Source organism: Stegostoma tigrinum, chromosome 12, assembly GCF_030684315.1.
Source record: "Stegostoma tigrinum isolate sSteTig4 chromosome 12, sSteTig4.hap1, whole genome shotgun sequence".
Lineage (NCBI taxonomy): Eukaryota > Metazoa > Chordata > Chondrichthyes > Orectolobiformes > Stegostomatidae > Stegostoma > Stegostoma tigrinum.
Genome location: NC_081365.1, coordinates 64,445,744 through 64,467,085, shown reverse-complemented (window position 1 = coordinate 64,467,085; position 21,342 = coordinate 64,445,744). Strand labels below are relative to the sequence as shown.

Sequence of the window (21,342 nt, the reverse complement as noted above, 5' to 3'; positions counted from 1 at the left end):
CTTAACAATGAAGACAAAATTGACCAAGCTGTCATGGACAATGTGCTCAGTGTGAAAAGAAGGTCACTTCCTGTTATTGCTCTACTGCCTGAAAAAAACACCAAGCAACAGGTCAAATCATCCCTAACCCAATATGTACAGCCATGCCTTGGAACAAGACCTTGCAGAATACAATTGCAAGAGAATAAGCTTATTTTCCCAAAATAATATGCATGTACGGATGATTTAATGTTTTCCAAGAAAAACTGGCAATTCTAACACAGGGATAGAACAGGTATAGTCAGCTCATAATTCTGGTATGTCCTGGTAGTTACATTCTCACAAATTCCTTCAGCCAGATGGATTGACTGACTGATCCAATGGAAGCTAGCTGAAAAAAATACAAGATCACCAACTTTGCCTCAAGTGGTTCTATATCTTGACACAGATTTTCCTGATCTACCTTTTGAAACAGATGAATCAATCAAATAAAGCAACCTAAGTAACTTACTTGAGAAAGTATACAACTTTAATGAATATTAATGACAAGTGAAGAAAAGCTTGGGCATGCTGATGTGTAAGGGCATCATGACTCTGAAGCAAACGGAGAGCTGCCCATCCCTGATTATAAATAACAGTGTGGGTGGAATTAGTATGTGCGAGAACACTAGACCACAACACTCCAGAATGACCAAGTCATGAGCACATTAAAATACGAACACATAGAAACACCAAGATAGATTTGCCCTTAAGTGCTATAACTATCAGATCAGATCATTCTTCCAGGGTGCCATATATAGCAGGATTTAGTATAAAAGTGTAATTGAACAATGTTACTTTGATGACTAGGTGTGAATTCAGTTCTTGACTTTGTCCTTGGCCAGTTCGTCTTGATCCCAAAGTCAGTGTGGCATCTAACCACACGACTAAAGGCTCCAGGCCTCTCCAATGGTCCTGAGGTAGGAAGGCTGAGTCTGAAGATTCATTAATTCTGCACCAATTAATACTTACTCATGTAAGCACTTATAAAAGCTTTAGGCCATTTCTACATCATTTGAATGTATTGACCAACATGCACTGACTTCCCTCTGTCAGCCTCAAACCACCTACAAAGAAACAGCATTAGCCTTATCTACTTCTTAATGTTTCCTTCATGTCTTTGGAGGCATTTCTATATTGATAATGACTATTATGTGCATTTATCTGAGGAAATATACTCCAGCAATAAAAAAATCTAATTCCACCTATTAAAATCTTGCACATTAAGCTGCCAATTTTCCGACTGTATAGTAGATTAATGGGCAGGAAATCACATGTGTGTACCTAAACTCAATCGCATCACTGAGGGTTCCCACTGAGTAGCATGCATTTGGGAAGCCAACATTAGGTACGATAATTGATAAGTCTTACCAGAACATTGAAAACCACTGCCTCTGAATCCCTGCTTACATTTACATTTAAAAGATCCCTGAATGTTGCGGCATTCTGCATGGTCGCTGCATGAGTGTGTATTGGTAGCACATTCGTCAATATCTGTCAGACATAAATAACAAGAGAACAATTTTAGAAAAAGTAGACCAGACCATTTGGGAGAAACATTAACTCAGCTGGTGTTGCTGCCCCCTCTGCCCAAAATGTTGACTGCATAATGCAGCCTGCTGATAACTGCTGCCCCATAACCACTTTACTCTTTCAGCGGCCTTAATTGGCTAAGGCCAAGATGCCTGCTCCCATCTGGGAAGGGCATTTCACCTTTAGAAAGCTGATGAACAAAAGCACCAAGTTTGGGGTGGCCATTGTTGGCACTCTAAAGAAGCAGACTTAGGAATCTGTGAAGAATGGAAGCTATTGGAGGCTACTGGGCAAGCCCGACTTATTGGCATGGCCTGGCCAGCAGACCTCAGTGCATGGGTTGGGAACTGGGTGGATTTGAGAGGCCAGGAGACAGTGGTGTAGGTTAAATGGGGTGTATCACCTTGTGCAGGGTGCCTCTGATGGGCACAGGGAATCCCAAAGGAGGTCACCCTCACCCCAACACCACCACCCTCAGCCCCCAATTCAGCCAGTAAAATCTGCCAAACAATCTATGTAGTGTGATCCTCACCCTGTCATACGCAAAATAGCAGTGGGTGCAGGATAAGGTTTTCAGTGGCCTTTGATCACATGTTCTGGTTAAAATGGAACACAGTTTGAATGGATTGGGCATGCTGCATTTTAAAAGTTTCCCTGCTTCCACAGCAGGTGACTGCGAAATTCCACCCATTGTGTGGCTGGGGTCATAAAAGCTTGAACATCTCGGCACTTATTCCCAGTCTGAGCTGAGGTAGCTCTCAGCCAGTGACAATAGGAGAACTAGAGTTACTTACAAAGCTTTGAGGTTGGAAGAATAGCCCATGTAAGGGTAAACATCAGGATAGGTTTCAGAGTGTCTGTGCAGCCTGCAAGAATGACCCACATGTGCTGCCTGGGTTTATGCACAGACTAAAGTTTTGTGCACTAGTAAAGGGAATTTGTGGAATTGTTGGAAGATTCAATGGCTTTTGGAGATGCGTAGGTGTGACCTGGAGTTGTCGCAATTTGCTTCATATTTTTGGATATTTAGTTGTCAGCTGACTGTTCAGAAATTGCTATATTAAGCTTACCTACACATCTGTATTTACCGTCGATGTATTTGAGCTCATAGCCAGTTTGGCATTTGCAGAAGTAACTGCCAAATGTATTCACACACCTCCGCAGAGGAGGGCATAGAGGTTTTCTAGTTGCACATTCATCTATATCTGGAAGAGGGAAATGGAGAAAAAATAGATATACTTGCATACTTTCACATAACAGCTTAAAAAGTGAATATGTTACAGGTTTTAAATTAAATGTTGGATGGTGAGGATGAAGATTTGCATTGCATACAAATAGGCTCTTAACTCTGAATTAGTTTGCAACTTAAATAACTTCATAGGTTAGAACTAGAATGTGAAGTTGGCTGTGCAGAAATGGTAGCTCAGTAGCACTGCTACATCACAGCAACAGGGGTCCAGTTTGATTCCACCCTTGGGTGACTGTCTGCATGGAGTTTGCACGTTCTCTCTGTGTTTGTGTGGGTTTGCTCTAGTTGCCTCCCACAGTCCAAACATACGTGATCTGAGGAAGGGTCACCGGACCCGAAACGTTAACTCTGTTTTCTCCTCCACAGATACTGCCAGACCTGCTGAGCTTTTCCAGCAACTTTGTTTTTGTTCCAAACATATGCAGGTTCAGTGGATTGGTCATGGTAAATTGCCCTGTAGTGTCCAGTGGTGTGCAGCCAAGGTGGATTAGCCGTGGGAAATGCAGGGCTATAGGAATAGAACGGGTCTGGGTGGGATGCATTTTGAAGGGTTGGTATAAATTCAATGGGCCGAATAGCTGGCTTCCACATTTTAGGGATTCTATGATTCCTCTTAGGCGATTCAGCAGACTGTGAATGGGCAGTTGAAGTATGATTTTATTGTGTGCTCCTGCTCAACGTGAATTTTACCCTGAAGGGGTCTTGTGAACTTTTTACGGAAACATTTTGCTAACATGTCTCAAGTTAGGGATTGCACTCTGCGCCTCTGGAAAACCAGGAATTGAATGGACATAGGCAGCTGTGTCATTCGGATTTTCAATCCTCCCAGCTGCTTCTACAGGTAACCCAGGAAGGAAAATACACTGAATTACTTGAATTAATATTGCTTGCTGAATCAGCTTTATCTTGTTGTCAGTTTATGATTAGGTCATACATTCCAGAAGACTCAGCAGTCTAGCCAGTCTTTGAACTATGAGGATTTTGTGGGCTTGCCACCTCTCAAACATGTTTTGTGTAGAAACAAAGGAACAGGAATCAATTTTGAGTCACTCAGACCTGATTTACTAATCATTTGGAGCCTGACTGACTTATATCTCAACTTCACTGGCCAATCTTTGATGTGCTTGCGCTGCATTTTACAATGCTACCATAAATTCGCACAAAGAAATCCCCTGGCTTACAGTCAACCAGAACTGACAACCTTATAAATGCTCTGTTATCATTGCCATCAGGAAAGATAAGTGCTTCAATTATGAATAAAGAATCAATTGCATGTTTTATGCATCTATGGTGGGAAGTAGCCTGAGAGGAGCAGAGGGATCACAGCTTAGAGCTGAGGCTACTTTAACGCTTACATTTGTGTACGATTCCTCCAGATCTTGCCCAAGGCAACATCTCCATGCTAAATTTATTCTTCACTTTAAAAATGTTCTGCAACAATTGTGGGTTGATGAGGCATAGATTATGGATTGAGTGGTGAGTGTAATTGGCTGCCCACCCACAGAGAACAGATGAGTCAAAATGTTATGGGGAAACCATCATTTGGGACTTTCCCCAGTGGCAGTTTCATTCTGCCTTCTGTCAGTGATGTTTCTGATTTGTTCCTCAGCCTGGAGATCAGCCAGATTAACCTCTGGTTAGGTAGGGAGCTGGTGTATGAGTGCGAAAAGTGCAGGAGTTGATCACGGGAAGATGAATTGATTGGAAAAGAAGGGTTAATCAGAGTGTACTTGATTGGGATAAAAGGACAGGAGGTCCTGTCAATTATCAGTGTTCAGGTTGGGAAGCTGGAACCAATTGGAAGGGGCTTGATTGTGTATGGATTGGTATGAAAAGGGTGGCTGTCCATTCCAGGAAAGAGGCTGGGAGCCTGGAGAATGGATGTATTCAGACAACTTGTATTATTGTGGGAAGGAGCATAGGCCAGGATGTGGTTGGTTGGGGTATGGGGTATGGGGTATGGGGTATGGGGTATGGGGTATGGGGTATGGGGTATGGGTGGAGTGGGTGGAGTGAGGGTGTTGGTGGTGCAGGGCGTGGTTTTAAAGCATTTGGGAGATTGGGGTGCTGTGGTAGTTGGAGGCTGAGGATGTTATTCCAATCTCAATAGAGAATGTTAATGTTTAGAGAAATTCAAACTACCTGTTATTAACCAAAATATTAAGTCACAAGATTTCATGTTTTAAATCAAATCAGTTTTACTGCAGAAAAATCAAATAAAGCAAACATTACGACATGCTTACCTAATTACTACTTTGAAAGGCACAACAAAACACTACAACATATTTTAGACTAAAATTTTCAATTAAAACTTCTATTTTTCACTATGACTGGCTGTCAGTTAAGTTTTTGCCAACCTATCAGATTCATGAAAGTTATCTATTTCCTTGGAGTCAACTCTTAACATTCCTACAACTGCCTTGTCAGGGTCTTGGACTTCTCATCTTAAGCGTGAGCTTCACATTTAATTCCTGTCTAAAGATTTCTACAGATAATTGGAAATACCCTGTGTTTCTACTCAGTTTGCCCTCATGGTCCAAGCTATTCTCCAGCAACTAAGTTTCTCTCCCTGATTATTAGCTGAACTGATTGTTTTCTTAATGCAGGTTACTGCAGATTTCTTCCTCTAGTTCCAAGCAAAGCAAATCCCTCAGTCTCTATTTTTTCTTTTTATGAACTCTGCTTTCAAACTGTTTCACATAGTGAATGATAGTCAGCATTTTCTCTATTTAAGGTGCAGGCTTGGCTAACATCTCTTTTTCCCTTGTCTTTGAATGGACTGCAAACTACACAAGATGAAAGCTAAATGGTCTCTATCTATTCCCATGTTGAACTACTTGTATCTGTAAGCAAGCATACAGATAAATTGAAACAAAAGAACCTTCCTAATGCCCAGCCCATCCCTATGACAACGAGACATACTAAAGATACCTCAAACTGAAATGTAAACTAATTAACTTATACCTCCAAAACTACCCTTTGATTCTATGTCCTGTAGGAATAATTCCATTTCTAATTGAGTTAACTGCCTTGTTCCCAGACTTGCTGGTTTCAGCAAGAAAGTACTCCTCCCTGTTTTTGAAGCTGTTTTATTGCAAGGGCTTAGCTGTGTTCAACTCCAGATTAGAAAATTGCATGCTCAATTCACATCAGGTTTATAGAGCTTTGGGGCTCTAAATGCACAGTGAGTAGTGCCCCTATCTGTGGTCCACCTCTGGGTTCAAGCCCCTTCTGCCCTGGAGAAGTGTCACAATGTGTCTGAACAGATTGATTAAAAGTATGTACAAAGGTGCATTCAACTTCTGGGGAACTAAATGAATAATCCAAACTCTTATTGAAATAACTATAGACTCATGTCCAAAACCAAAAGCTCACAGAAGGGTCATACCCCTATTACTGAGCTTTCAGTCTGTCCTGTTTATGTGATTCAAACTTGGAGTCAAAAAGCATTCTCCTTTAAGTGATGCTGAATCAGCCAAGGGTGAATTCAATAAACAGCTTGAAGTTTGAGTGAACTTGAACATGGCCGTGTAACAACTGACATAACATTTATCAAACAATGATTCAATTAATTAGCAGAAAAATATTGCTCCAGTATATATTCCAGGGAGGTAGTATTTCCGCTGGGCTAGTAATCCAGATAGCTCTGATTAATGCTCTGCGGACAGGGGTTCAAATCCTCAATGGCAAAACTTGAATTCAAGAATTAATCTGGAATCTAGCTTTTTAATGGTGATCATGCAATCATTATTGTTTGTTGTAAAAGCCAAAAATAGCTTGCTCACCCACCTGGTCTGGCCGACATATAACACAAGACTCACAGCAATGAAAATAGGAACAAGAGTTGGTCATTCTACCCTTTAAGCTGATCTGCTATTCAAATGGTCAAGGTTGATCATCCATATTATTTCAGCCCTTCAGCCCTAAAATCTCTATCTATCTCCTTCTTGAAAATATTCATCGTTTTGGCCTTAACTGCATTCTGTGACAGCGAATTCCAAAGGCTCACTACTATTTGGCTGAGGAAATTTCTCCTCATTTCAAGTAGTAGAAGTGGCTTTCCCTGCATCATTAGACTGTGATCCCTGGTTCCAGACTCTCTGTTCACTGGGGACATGCTTTCTGCATTTACCCTGTCTGGTCAATTTAGAATTTTATAAGTTTCTTTAAAACCTGCCACTACTGCCTCATCCCCACCACCCTCACCCCACCACTCCTCATTCTTCTAAACTCCAGTGAATACAATCTTAATCAATCTAGTCTCAGGTCATACATGAGACCTGCTATTCCACGAATCAGTGTGGTAAATCTTTGTTGCACTGCCTCGTTTACCAGAATATCTTTTCTCAGATATGGAGACCAAAGCAGCACACGGTGTTCCAAGTGCAGTCTCACCAAGGCCCTGTAAATTGCAGCAAGACATTCCTGCTCCTGTACTTGAACCCTCTTGCTATGAAGGCCAACGTACCATTTGCCTTCATCACTGCCTGCTTCACCTGCATACTTACTTCCAGCTTCGGCGACTCTCTACTGCCTTCTGACTGAACTTAAGAGTAGTTGAGGGTCTGGCTTTTCCAGGGATGCCCATTTCCCATGAAAGAAATAAATAATCAGGTCATTTTATTTTAGTGGTAAACTTTGTTCTCATGCTCGATATTACAGAGAAAGTATAAACCTATGCAGGTTTTTCCGTCTGGTCCCAGTTGTAATCCAGAGGATGGGCAGAAACAGCGGATCTCTCCTTTCACATCCTCACAGCCGTATTGACAGTTTGCCATTGCACATGTCCTGGAATCTAAAGAAAACAGTCAGTGAACTCATCTGCGTAAAGCCTCATACATCATTGCTTCTTTCCCCTCTTTGATGGGCAGCTGGAATTAATCCTAGTTTGGACATTTGCTGATGCAAATTACATAGCTGCAATGAGCTTTGTATTTTAAAAACATATGTAATTTGTTTCAACCATTTGGTTTCTCACAATTTCCTTGGAAGAGTGACAATTACAAGCATATTCCTATTTAAACTCTGCTATTGCAGAGCTAGACATCTAAATTGTTGATTGAGAAGAAGCGAACCATAATTTGTTAGTTTTATTGGTCTTTGTGGTTGTGTTAGTTCATTCAAATGTTGTTGCATAAACCAAATCGTTACCAGATGCAACTGCTGAGGAATCAGTGACTTTATTGTTGAATTACAATTTGTGTTAAAGTTTCTGTCAGTCACTAATTCAATTCACATTAAGTACCTGTCATTCTATCATGCAACAAAGATGCTGGATTCTCTCTTGCCATGACTGTTGCTTTACTGGTACAGTGTTTTGAAATTTCCTGATGCTGTTTTGTACACTGATAGAGCATATGATTGGAAATGTTATGAATCCTTTTCAACAAGTTAACGTACTGTTTGGAAATCAGCCTTTTCCACAAAAGAAGGTGAAGTCAATTTGAGGGGAAATAAAATGACTCCTCATCATTCCACATAGCTTTTAGTGGCAAAATCAGGAGCTCAAAAGTAGGTTCTGTGCAAGGTGTTTGTCCTGGAAATGTTACCATCACAAAGCCTTCCATCTCTCGTAACCCTTATCCCACGTTTCAGCAATACTTGATTTACTGCTTTTTGTTGTCTTTGCCCTCTTGTCTGCATGGCACTTTGACAGGACACTACTTATCAATTTAGAATTGTTGTTACAGTGAGGGAAATTTCATGTGCGGGTGAACCCATTTTCAGGTGAAATTACTGAAAAGAGAGAAGCAATTACTGAAAGGCTGGGGGTGAATCTGACCTAATTTCCCAGGTAGGAGACCTGCCATTTTCCCAATGAGTAGCTTAGAAATAAAATTGGTTACAGAAACTTTTAATTGCACAACTTTCCATGAAGAACTAAACCTAATGTTGTACCCAACCCTGTAACTGGGCATCTAATGGCCTCTATCAATAATTAGAGTTGCCCTGAAGCTGTAAAGTTACTGAAACTTACAGCACAGAAACAATACATTCAGTCTAATTTGTCCATGTCGACCAGATGTCCCTAATAAATCTAGCAACATGTGCCAGCATTAGGCCCATATCCTTCTAAACCCTTTCCATTTATGTACCCATCCAGCTGCCTTTTAAATGTTGTAATTGTACCAGCCTCCGCCACTTCCCCTGGCAGTTCATTCTGTACACTCATCGCTCTCTCTGTGAAAATGTTGACCATTAGATCACTTCTAGATCTTTCCCATCTCACCTTAAACCTATGCCCTCTGGTTTGGACTCTGCTACCCTGGGTAAAAGACCTTGACTATTCACCCTATCCATGCCCCTCATGCTTTTATAAACCTCTGCAAGGTCACCCCTCAGCTTCTGACGCTCCAAGGAAAGTTTTAAAGTGAGTGGATGTAGATATAAGGGAGACGTCAGAGGTAGGTTCTTTACTCAGAGAGTGGTTGGGGTGTGGAATGCATTGCCAGAGGGTAGTGGAGTCGGCCTCATTAGGGGCAGTTAAGCGGCTATTAGATAGGCATATGGATGATAGTATAAGGCAGGGGTGGAGGTTAGATAGACCTTAGTTTTCGGTTAAAAGTTCGGCACAACATCGTGGGCCAAAGGGCTTGTACTGCGCTGTACTGTTCTATGTTCCATGTTCTACTGTTCTATGAAAGTAGCCCCAGCCTATTGAACCTTAAGCACTAAAACACCGGTTTTCCATCGCTGTGAAGTTGGTGTGTGTAGAATTGTAAAATGGGGAAAAGCAGTGCTTCATCCCTTTAAAAGGTTTTTTTTGCATGTTTAGAGTTAAAACGGATGTCTGACCAGCAGCTTGAAGTGCAGGTGCACAGAGAGAGTGCCCGAATGGAAGTATTTCGTATCGAAAAATCAAGCAGCATTTTTACCAAGACAACAAGTCTTTTCAAATTTAGCCAATCTATTTAAACAGAGTCCTTAGGTACTAAAAACCTGTTAAATTTAAATTTGATGGTGTTGACAACATTGACCCAATCCTACATAAGAAATATTGCTTTGTCATCAAGGGTATAAAGATGGAGGTTTTTGGAATATTGGGGCAGCCAACTGCAAAGAGACAGCACCTTTAGGTCTCAGAGAAAGCACCACCTCTTTTATAAAAGGTACCACAGTACTTCTAGCTAACAGTCTTTACAGAGAAAACATCCCTGACAGCAGAATCAGTGGCAGAAAGTCATTTGTGATATGAAATCAACAGAAGAAAAGGCTCCAGTAGGCACCGCCTGTGCGAACTTGAAGAGATTAAGTTTTAATTTATTGTTGTCTTATTAATTGCTTTTATATAAGTGGGGCTTGTGTTTATTTGAACAGCATTCGAGTAGAATTTAAGCCAGTTAGGGAGTAATTAGTTGTCTAGGGGAGAATTGTTCTTGTTATTTGTTAGTAGTTCTGTCAATTTGTTCATTGTTAAGGTTAAATAAATTTTTTTTGTTGTTATTTATAAAAGTGGATCAGGGATTTTCTTTCTTTTAACAGGTTATGAGGGCAAAGGCAATTTCACCCTCGGGCAATTGTCGGTGTGGAGTTTGTACTTTCTCCTTGTGTCAGCAGGGGTTTCCTCTGGGTGCTCCGGTTTCCTCCCACAATCCAAACAGACGCAGGGTAGGTGGATTGGCCATGCTAAATTGCCCGTAGTGCCTGGGGATGGGTCTGGTTGGATACCCTGAGGGTCGGTGTGAACTTGTTGGGCTGAAATGCCTGTTTCAATACTATAGGAATTCTACGATTCTATGAAAGACAAGTTTCTCTGGGTGTTTCAGAGCTAATGATTAGTAACAAACCTTTACTCCCATAAGAGATTGGGGTTTGTGTTTTGGAATAATAATCAGATGGGTTCAGTCGTTACCCCTCCGTAACATGGTTAGTTGTTAGTACAAGTTGAAATCAGTACAGTGAGGAAGATAGGACTTCTAAGACCTGAGTAAACTGGGAAAGTCTTAACCAATTAAATTTATATATGTTTTCAAATTTAATGTATTTTCCTAACCAACCTGTTCAGAGGTGTTATTACACACCTCTGGAGCAGGTGGGACTTGAACCCAGATTGCTCATCTAAGGATAGGGACGCTACCACTGTGCCACAAGACAACCCCTTTTAAACGGCAGGACTCTAACCTGCAATCCATCATCCTAACCCCCCAGCCATGATTAAGCATTCACCAGAAGGAGAAGGAGGATAAATTCAATCAGGTACAGAAAGTGAAATAAAAATAGGAAGGTAAAGATTGGATTAAAAGACAGAGAGTGAAAAGGGAGAAAGGAAATGCAATGCAAATTCTTTAAACCTTATTATTTTGCATTTTAAAGATAATTCCCAAATAGTTCACAAGTTAAAGTAATCAGACCACATATTTGTAATGGGTAATTTTTCAGATGAGCTAGAGAGGTTAATTGGCCACCGTTAACAATAATTGTATGACTAAATGGGTACTTACACTCGCCCTAAACATCTGTGTTGATTCATTTTATACTTAATTCACAACTTCACATCATTTAATATATTTCAAATGATAAGGCAGACAGCAGAGTGCCACTTTTGCAAAGCTATACAGCAGCGTGAAAACTCAGGCAGTTAATAATTGCTTATTTGCATTTGACAATCTATCTACTCCTTGCAATAGAGTGTTTGCCATTTGTAATTAAAAATGTGTTTTGTTTTCCCATTACCATTTTGACAACACATTTTGATTTACTGCTACTGCACTATAAAAGCATCTAATGCATGGTGCCAATGAACTTTCACGAAATGGTCACTTGGTCCAAATAGCCTCAAAAATAGCTGAAATCTCAAACTGCAAAAGTAGGAGGAGAACATAATAAATCCAACAGATGATCAATCCATCAGCAATATTTTATCGCAACAGCAATTTCAGGAATGTTTCACTCACTAGCACATGAGCCATCTGGCGTCAGCATGTAACCATTCAGACAGTAACACTTGTAGCTGCCATGTGTATTCATACATCTGTGTTCACACGGTCTTGGCTTCAGCCCACATTCGTTAAGGTCTATAGCAGCCAAAAAGAATTGGTGTGAAACAAAACGAGAATAGCTGAGAGAGCTGGCTTCATTTGTTCAACAAGATTATTTTTCACACTTCTGAGTCGCATGTGAATGTACAAGCTGTTCAAACACCTTTGAAAACACCATTGCTGTGAAGTCATGCGATGCAATTTGAGGATTTTTTTATCCATTTGCTGGATGTGGGCATCACTGGCTGGCCAGCATTTATTGCCCGTCCCTAGTTTGGGAATGTGATTGATAGTGTAGCGTAGTGATTGATACAACTAATTGGCTTGCTGGGCCATTTCAGAAGGCTTTTCAGAGTCAACCCATTGTGTAGGGCTGGGGTCACAAGCAGGCCAGACCGGGTGAGGATGGCAATTTCCTACCCTGAAGGGCATTAGTGAACCAGATGGGTTTTTCCAACAGTCAACAATGGTTTCATGGTCATCTGCAGCTTCTTTTTAATAAACTGAGATTCCACCATCAGCCATGCTGGGATTTGAACCTTAGTCCCCAGAACATTATCTGAGTTTCTGGATTAATAGTCTAGTGATAAGACCATTAGGCTATTGCCTTCCCAAGATTATCTGGATGAGTAGGTGAGATGGGGAAAGATCGTCCCATTGAACTGAGTTGGTGGTGGGTTGTAGAATGCCACAATAAATGAAGTATACAAACTGATGCCCTGAACATAGCAATTAAGAAACTTGTCAGGCAGGTGTGAGGAATTTAAAGTTAACAGAGAACTGAGATAGAGCTGTCAATGAATAACTGCATTAAATCGAAATAATGAGGGTCAGGATATGAGGCATCAAAAATCAGGGACAAACAATGAAAGGAGGCTGAGTTCTGGACTGGACTGTGTCGGCAGACAAGGGAGAAAATATTTGGGATCTTATATGGGAAACACAACGAATGGGTGAGATCAATTAGCTGAAGTTTTATGTTATAAATGCAAGATTGTCTGTGGCCTCAACCTGGAACTAAAAGAAGATTTTTTGTTTGCGAATAGTTTGCCAAGCTAAGTGTAGCCATGCTTTGACATCTTACCTTGTTCATTGGGAACTTGGAACAGTATCACAGGAAGGAAATGAAATGACTGTGGAATATATTCAGCTTTCTCATAGTCCAAATTCATAAACTAAGCTGTGGTGAGGCTTGTTGCTATCTGAAAGTGTTGACTATGACACTCACTAAATATCGCCATTAATGAGCAAGATGCACTGTACTCGTGCAATTCAACCGAATGATGAATGTTCCAACAATCACCAAAGATAGCTAGCATTGTGGCACAGCATTCAGGGATTCAGAATACACATTCTACATATGAGCCTTCATTATGAACACACAAAAGTCATTCTAGACAATGCCAACAAAGCAACAGTTTGGGCCACTTCTTGCACAATGGCCTGTCCATTCAAAGTGACATAAAATTATGTACAACTCATATTGGGCAGAGTTAGACCTCAAGCCTCAGCTAGTCACTGAACTCACCTGCCTTAGGTGAGTTCAGTGTGTTACCACGACTTCAGCAGCTTTCCACTGCACTTAGCAGTCCCTAACGTCTAGAGACAATGAATGGAATATTGTTGAGGCATGGTGGAAGGGGAGTGGGGTTGTGGTGGTGTTGACTGATGGCTAAAGTGCTAGTGAGAGACCCATGCTGTTTCTTTTCAGCTAGGCCCACTGAACCACAAACTGATCAGGCAGTAGGAACGCCGCCTTTTAGTGGCCTTTTCATTGCAATCAAGGCTCTGGGAACAGTACTTGTACCCACTAAAAGTCTTCGCTAATTGGAGGCTGGCAGCTCTTGTGAGTCATAGAGATTGTGGCAGCTCCTTCTGGAGTCTGGAGTCCTGGGATCATGAAATCAACCAGCTATTATTAAGAAATATGGGAGATTGACTTGTAGGTCAAGGAAGTTCAGGCGGTTTAGCAGAAAGGATATGGGTGGCTCACAACTGCCCCCTGCCCACCACCTTTCTCAATATTTATCCCCTCAATTGGTCACTTAACGTTTTGAAACTTGGGCATCTACTCCCTCAGGAGATGTCAAACTGGGTGTATCGCAAAGTGTTAATGCAATTGGTGTTGGGATGAAGTCCTTAAGTTGTCATTAATAGGTGGTGGGCAAGTAGGTTGACTAGGGGTCTTCTGATTCCTGTTCTGCATGTTTAGGATCTGGGATCCACTGCCTGTGATTGTGATGAAGGAAGATGTAACCAGCTTACCAAGAGAATTGGATTAATTTCTGAGGAGGAGTTTTAAAAAAAGGTAGTGAAAAGTTGGGGGAGTGGCACTCAGAAAAATCAGCTGTTGCAGACAATTGGCACAGATACAGTAGGTTAAATGGACTCGTTCTGTGCTAACAATTCTATGATCCAAAACCTTACAGGATTATTGCCAACTTAGAGTTATACAGCACTGAAACGAGCCTTTTTGCCCTTACAAAAAATATTCCTTTTCTGATATGGATGTATCTGGAAAGCATAACATTTATTGCTCATCCCTATCTCTCCTGGAGAATTTGAATGATGACTAATTTTCCTGAGCCACCTCAGGTCTGTGTGGTGAAGCTCAGATGTAACGTTTGGTAAGAGTTCCAGAATTTTAGTGTATTGACAATACAGGGACACAATGTTATATATCCTAGTTAGGATGTTGTACTGATTGGAGGGAAGTTGGATTGCATGTGTTCCAATGTCCTTGACAATCTTGTCCTTGAAAGTGGCAGAAAATAGTTGGGGGGGCGGTGTGGAAAGTGTTCAACAGTAAGTAAGTAAAATTAACAACAAAATTACTTAAATACAACTCAGATTTCATCACATGTAAAAGAGGTTAAACTTATCTAGCCGGGTTACAATCCTTTGTTATTTCTTACAAAGCAGCATGAGATATCAGCACACATTAACTATGCACAATTGGAAATGGACGCGAAAGTATGTCATATTCTTGTGTGTCTAGTCAGTTTTACAGGCTACCAGACAGACAGCAGTAAAGAAAATTATATCAAGGTGAGCGTGTAACAATCAGCAGAACCTCTGCATCCCATGACCTCAATAGGTTATCCTGCTCTAAAGTATTCTGCAGGTTCCTCCCTGATTTTCTCTAAACATCAGAGCTGTGTTCTCTCTCAGTTTAGAGTAAGTACTGACATTGTTGTAAATCTATGCTTGGTACTCACCTTGGTTGCATGTTTTGCCAGTGAATCCTGGGTAACATTTACATTTATTTGCCCCAATACACTCTCCATGTTTACATCCATGTTCACAGATAGCTGATAAAAGATCACACCCACAGAAATAAAGCATTAGAATTTGACCAGCTCTTTCATATAAACAAAATATTTGTATTTCAAAGTTACAGAGCAAATAAAACCAGAGGATTTAAATGGGTATTATTACATTTTTATTTTACTGAGATTATCAAAAAATGTGTCAGAGATTGGAAATACCTCTTTATTCAAGTTGGAATTAATTTATATGCATGCAGGAAGGATAAGTATTGTTTCTGTAAATGCTTAAAAAATTAAAAATCTGAAGCTGCAACTGCGTGCAAGTATAATGAAGTAGTTAAATTCTGCTGAAGGAGTTTGATCCAAAATCCTAATTTGCTCTTTTATACCTCTTCTGGGTTGACGACGAACAGTACATGGACTTCAACATAAAGATGTTCAGAACCTGGAATCTGAAACTTAAAAATACAACCAGTCTCAACTGGAATGAGGCAACCAGTTGTTTCATAGAACATAGAACATTACAGCACAGTACAGCCCTTCGGCCCTCGATGTTGTGCAGACCTGAAGCCCATCTAACCTACACTATTCCATGTGCTTCCATATGCTTGTCCAATGACGACTTAAATGTACCTAAAGTTGGCGAATCTACTACCGTTGCAGGCAAAGCGTTCCATTCACTTACTACTCTCTGAGTAAAGAAACTACCTCTGACATCTGTCCTGTATCTTTCACCCCTCAATTTAAAGCTATGCCCCCTCATGCTCGCCATCACCATCCTAGGAAAAAGGCTCTCCCTATCCACCCTAACTAACCCTCTGATTATTTTATATGTCTCAATTAAGTAACCTCTCAACCTTCTTCTCTCTAATGAAAACAGCCTCAAGTCCCTCAGCCTTTCCTCATAATACCTTCCCTCCATACCAGGCAACACCCTTGTAAATCTCCTCTGCACCCTTTCCAAAGCTTCCACATCCTTCTTATAATGCGGTGACCAGAACTGTATACAATACTCCAGGTGCGGCCACACCAGAGTTTTGTACAGCTGCAGCATAACCTCTTGGTTCCGGAACTCGATCCCTCTATTAATAAAAGCTAAAACACTTGTATGCCTTCTTAACAGCCCTGTCAACCTTGGTGGCAACTTTCAATGATCTTTGTACATGGACACCAAGATCTCTCTGCTCATCTACACTACCAAGAATCTTACCATTAGCCCAGTACTTTGCCTTCTGGTTACTCCTACCAAAGTGTATCACCTCACACTTGTCCGCATTAAACTCCATTTGCCACTTCTCAGCCCAGCTCTGCAGCTTATCTATGTCTCTCTGCAACCTATAGCATCCTTCATCACTATCCACAACTCCACTGACCTTAGTGTTGTCTGCAAATTTACTAACCCATCCTTCTACGCCCTCATCCAGGTCATTTATAAAAATGACAAACAGCGGTGGACCCAACACCGACCCTTGCGGTACCCCACTAGTAACTGGTCTCCAGGATGAACATTTCCCATCAACTACCATCCTCTGTCTTCTTTCAGCAAGCCAATTTCCGATCCAAACTGCTATATCTCCCACAATTCCATTCCTCCACATTTTGTACAATAGCCTACTGTGGGGAACCTTATCAAACGCCTTGCTGAAATCCATATACACCACATCAACCGGTTTACTCTCATCTACCTGTTTGGTCACCTTCTCAAAGAACTCAATAAGGTTTGTGAGGCACGACCTACCTTTCACAAGCAATGCTGACTATCCCTAATCAATTTATTATTTTCTAGATGATTATAAATCCTATCTCTTATAACCTTTTCCAACACTTTACCAACAGCTGAAGTAAGACTCACTGGTCTATAATTGCCAGGGTTGGCTCTACTCCCCTTCTTGAACAGGGGAACCACATTTGCTATCCTCCAGTCATCTGGCAGTATTCCTGTAGACAATGACGAGTTAAAGATCAATGTCAAAGGCTCGGCAATCTCCTCCCTGGCTTCCCAGAGGATCCTAGGATAAATCCCATCCAGCCCAGGGGACTTATCTATCTTCACACTCTGTAGGATTTCTAATACCTCTTCCTTGTGAACCTCAATCCCTCCTAGTCTAGTAGCCTGTATCTCAGTATTCTCCTCAGCAATATTGTCATTTTCTAGAGTGAATACTGTCGAAAAATATTCATTTAGCGCTTCCTCTATCTCCTCTGACTCCACTCACAACTTTCCACTACTATCCTTGATTGGCCCTAATCTTACTTTCGTCATTCTTTTATTCCTTAAGTACCAATTCTCAGAGTTTCTGAAGTGTGACTAGTTTCCGTTCTATTAGTTATCCCTTTCATATACATATTAATCTACTTTTATATCAAATTCTGTTTTGGATTCATCCACGTCTCTCCAAAAGTTTGTAATTTATAGGTAGGCATTAAAATTGGATCCATTTTTAAACAAACTGGTTGACTCGGAGCTAAATAGTGTCAAGGACCACCGAATCCGAAAGCATATGGGGTTGCAGCAGAGGGTGGATTCGGATTTAAGTTTGTTGGTGCTTGTTTTGCTGATGTGAAATATTCATTGAAAGCTGTCAGGCGCTAAGGAATGATCCTGCAGAATAAAGCATAGGAAAGTAAAGTTGGAAGTGCATCTCCAAACAAAGTAAACTTTGAATAATTCCCTGTGATCATTTTAATTTTCTTTTATTAATGCATTCTTAGGATGTGGACATCAATGGCAAGATTGGCAGGGATTAGCCACCAAGAACTAAGACATAAATGGGCTAGACCAGCAATAATAGAAACCTAACCATTAAGGGTTTGGTGAAGCAACTGTGTTTTTATCATATTCTAACTGCTTCATGATCACTTTTTCTCCTTCCCGTTTCTTTTAAAATAAAAACAATTCTCCAGCTGTCATTTTAGAATTTGAGCTCATGATTCACGATTCAAGGCTCATGACCTCTCAGAGGAGTTATGAACTGTAATCTCAATTTGGGAACCTTTTGAACAGTAAATTCAAGTCATGACCCCCATGTCAAATAATGCATTCCACCCATTCAGCCCTTGGCCCCTTTCATGCCAACTCATGCGGGGTGGCACAGTGGCTCAGTGGTTAGCACTGCAGCCTCACAGCGCCAGGGACTCGGGTTCGATTCCAGCCTCGGGTAACTGTCTGTGCGGAGTTTACACATTCTCCCCGTGTCTGTGTGGGTTTTCTCCGGGTGCTCCGGTTTCCTCCCACAGTCCAAAGACTTATGACCACCACTGACTCCCATTGGAGAGCTTCCATTGCCTCTCTATCACCTGCACTCCCTCCAGCACAATGATTCAGCCATTCAAGGGACTTTTAACCATAGCCTGTGGTATTTTGGGAAATTAGCTGACTCAAGGGGCCTGCCATTGTGATGAAAATTTGGGCCTGAATCTAAGCAGGTTAGAGGACCAGAGAGATCCATGTGTACGGATTCAAAACAGAGCAAGTGCATATTATTAAACAAGGCTAAACAAAGCATTGTGGCTCATTACTACAGAGACAGAAATAAAAGGCAGTAGGGTTACATTAAACTTGCATAGAACATTATTAGACCACAGTTGATAGTGAACAGTTCTGGGGCCACATTATTTACAGCATATTAATGACTTGGGTGAGGGAAATGAATGTACTATTACCAAGTTTGCAAGTGACACAAAAATAGGTGAGGATGAGGATGACACAAAGAACTCACAGAGGTACATAGGCAGGTTAATAGAGTGGGCAAAAAATAGGCAAATAGAATATTGTATGGTAAAATGTGGATTTATGCACTTTGGCAGGAGCTGAACATTATTTAAATGGAGAAAGACTGCAGAATGTTGCAGCATAGGGAATCTGGAAGTCTTTGTGCATATATCACAAACATTTAGCAAACAAGTTCAGCAGGTAATAGGGAAATCAAATGGAACATGGGCCTATTTTTCAAGGATCATAGAGTTTAAAAATAGGAAGTCAGTAATGAAATCTATGGTCTTGGGGTAAAGGGAGAAAAGTGGAATTGAGGATTACCAAATCAGGCATGATCTCACTTAATGGTGGAGTAGACTCAATGGGCCGAATGGCCGATTTGTGTTCCCATGTCTTGAGATGGTGAGGATTACTGAGAACAATTTTCATTTCAATATTATTAAAAGGATGCAGTGTGATTTGAAAAGTGAAAAAAAATACAACAATGAACCAGAATGGGGTGGGTTACAGGAATTGATTGATTAGGCTGAGGTTGATAATCTAGACAAAAAGAAGGCCAAGCGGTAACCTGATGAGATATCTTTCAGATAATGCAAGGGTTTGAAAGGGTAAATGGAGAAAAATACTTTCACACATAGGGAACGCTAGAGATAGAGTCCATAAATATCAAATTGTCACTAATACATCAAATGAGGAATTTTGGACAACATTCTTCGCACAAAGATGGTAAGACTGTGGAACCCATTATAGTGTGGAGAAATTGAAGTGGATGGCACAAATGGAGAAGAGGAATCTAGATAAACACGTGAGGAGGAAAGAATAGAAAGTCAGGAGGACAGGATAAAATGAAAGCGGTTGGACACAGATTTAATGTTTAAATGCCACTATTGACCAATTAGGCAGAATATTTTTTCTGTAGGGTACACTTGACATAACTTTATTGACGTAAACTAGACAATAATTTCTAAGGTTCTCCAGACTATAGCTCCAGCTGGAGACCCCAGTATAATCATTATAGCTACGTCTTGAATGGCCAATGATGGATTGACTTCTGTACCAGACTGGTGGGCAGAGGTGAAACTAGGACAAAGGAATTCCTTGGGTAGAATCTTAGAGTATTTTGGTTAGGTGTCAATTTTGTTTAGTTTCTCACAAGGTTTCACTCTGCAAGTTTTCTTGGGCTAACGAACTTGCACCTGAACGCATATCCTGCTCATGTGGTACCCCTTATGCCTGATGCCAGTCTGATTCTACCACTCACTGTATTGGAAAAAACTTTCCATTGGCCACATATCCCACTATAGTCTGGCATCCATGGTATCCATGCCACCTTTTAAAGGCTACCAAGCACCTCAGATGAGCACAGCCAACCTAGAGCTCCCCGAACGGTTCATGGACATGGCAGTTTGGAGGAATTTGGCACCCCAATTTGCAAACTGGCATCTGTCGGTCTTGATGGATGAGGTATTGCTTAGGAAGGATATCTTTTTTTCCCCCAGGATCAACAGAGGAGATCCTGACAGCAGTCTCTGCCAGACTAGCCTATGTTTGCCACTGGGGTCAGTGCAATTTCAGCCATCTGGAAGAATGCCCAGTAGTGTAGGAAGAAGGTCAATGACCTTCTCTGCTTGGCAAAGGTAAGCCTTGCCATTTCTCTTTGCTAAGTCACACTCATGCTGTCTCTGTGGCTGCACCTACCGCTCACCAAGACTCCTGCTCTACCCTTCTCACTACTGACTGCAACATCTTTCCTCAGTCACTCTCACCCACCCCAAATCCTCAGCATACTAACCTTGCATGGCCTCTGCACTGTCCACTCACTTGTTCGGGACAATTCTCGTCTTTTTCTTTGTTTCACTAGCTTAATATCTTCCTTGCATTCTTTCATTCCAAGAGAAAACAACTCTCAATAGGTGGAAGAGTGAAGACCAGTGTGCGGGTCCCTGACATTTGGTTTCTTACCCCTTAAAAGGAGAGCAACCTGACTATGATCATCTTGAGCAGCTGAATGACCATGCACAAGCCCCTGGAGACTTGTTTCAGAAGCTGCTGAGCTACTGAGCTAGGACCTACTAACTGAAGGTTGACTCTCTTGATTTGACTGAGGACTGCTGATGTCTATAACAAGCTTCTTAGCTTTGCATCTGTGCTAAATGGCAAGGCAAGACAGGAGTACTGTGAGCCTGGTACCTCTGGCCGAGGAAGAAAAACACTGAAGAGCTCAGCTAGGTGTGAGGCTGGGAAGTTGTAAAGCTCAAATTGAGTGATTGAGAAGAAGAGTTGGTGCAGACTCGATGGGCTGAATGGCTTCCTTCTGCACTGTAGTTATTCTGTGATTCTTTGAATTATCCACCCACCAGACGGGAGGGGAGAAGTAACCAAACCAGTCTTGTCACTTAGCATTCTATTAACTAGTTACACTTATGGTACAGGCAATGATTGTTGAGAGCTTTGTGTCTCAAAATCATTTCACTCTCTCTGGAGGGAAGGCGGAAGCATCCCAGCAGGCAGCCATATGTCCCATACAGCCCCGGAGCTATTTAGCTCCACTTTCTGTATAATCCTAAATACAAATCCATC

General features: G+C 41.3%; 1 protein-coding gene across 2 annotated transcripts in view; it reads right to left on the bottom strand.

The window, feature by feature from the left end:
* Nucleotides 1-21,342, bottom strand: part of egfl6 (EGF-like-domain, multiple 6) — a 100,852-nt gene that overhangs the window by 43,555 nt on the left and 35,955 nt on the right. For both annotated transcript variants that reach the window (XM_059650372.1, XM_059650373.1), the window contains 5 exons: nucleotides 14,997-15,089; nucleotides 11,695-11,814; nucleotides 7,476-7,595; nucleotides 2,622-2,756; nucleotides 1,390-1,512 (listed from right to left, as the gene is read on the bottom strand). In XM_059650372.1, coding sequence (XP_059506355.1) covers nucleotides 1,390-1,512; nucleotides 2,622-2,756; nucleotides 7,476-7,595; nucleotides 11,695-11,814; nucleotides 14,997-15,089 — 591 coding nt within the window. The remainder of the gene's footprint in view (nucleotides 1-1,389; nucleotides 1,513-2,621; nucleotides 2,757-7,475; nucleotides 7,596-11,694; nucleotides 11,815-14,996; nucleotides 15,090-21,342) is intronic.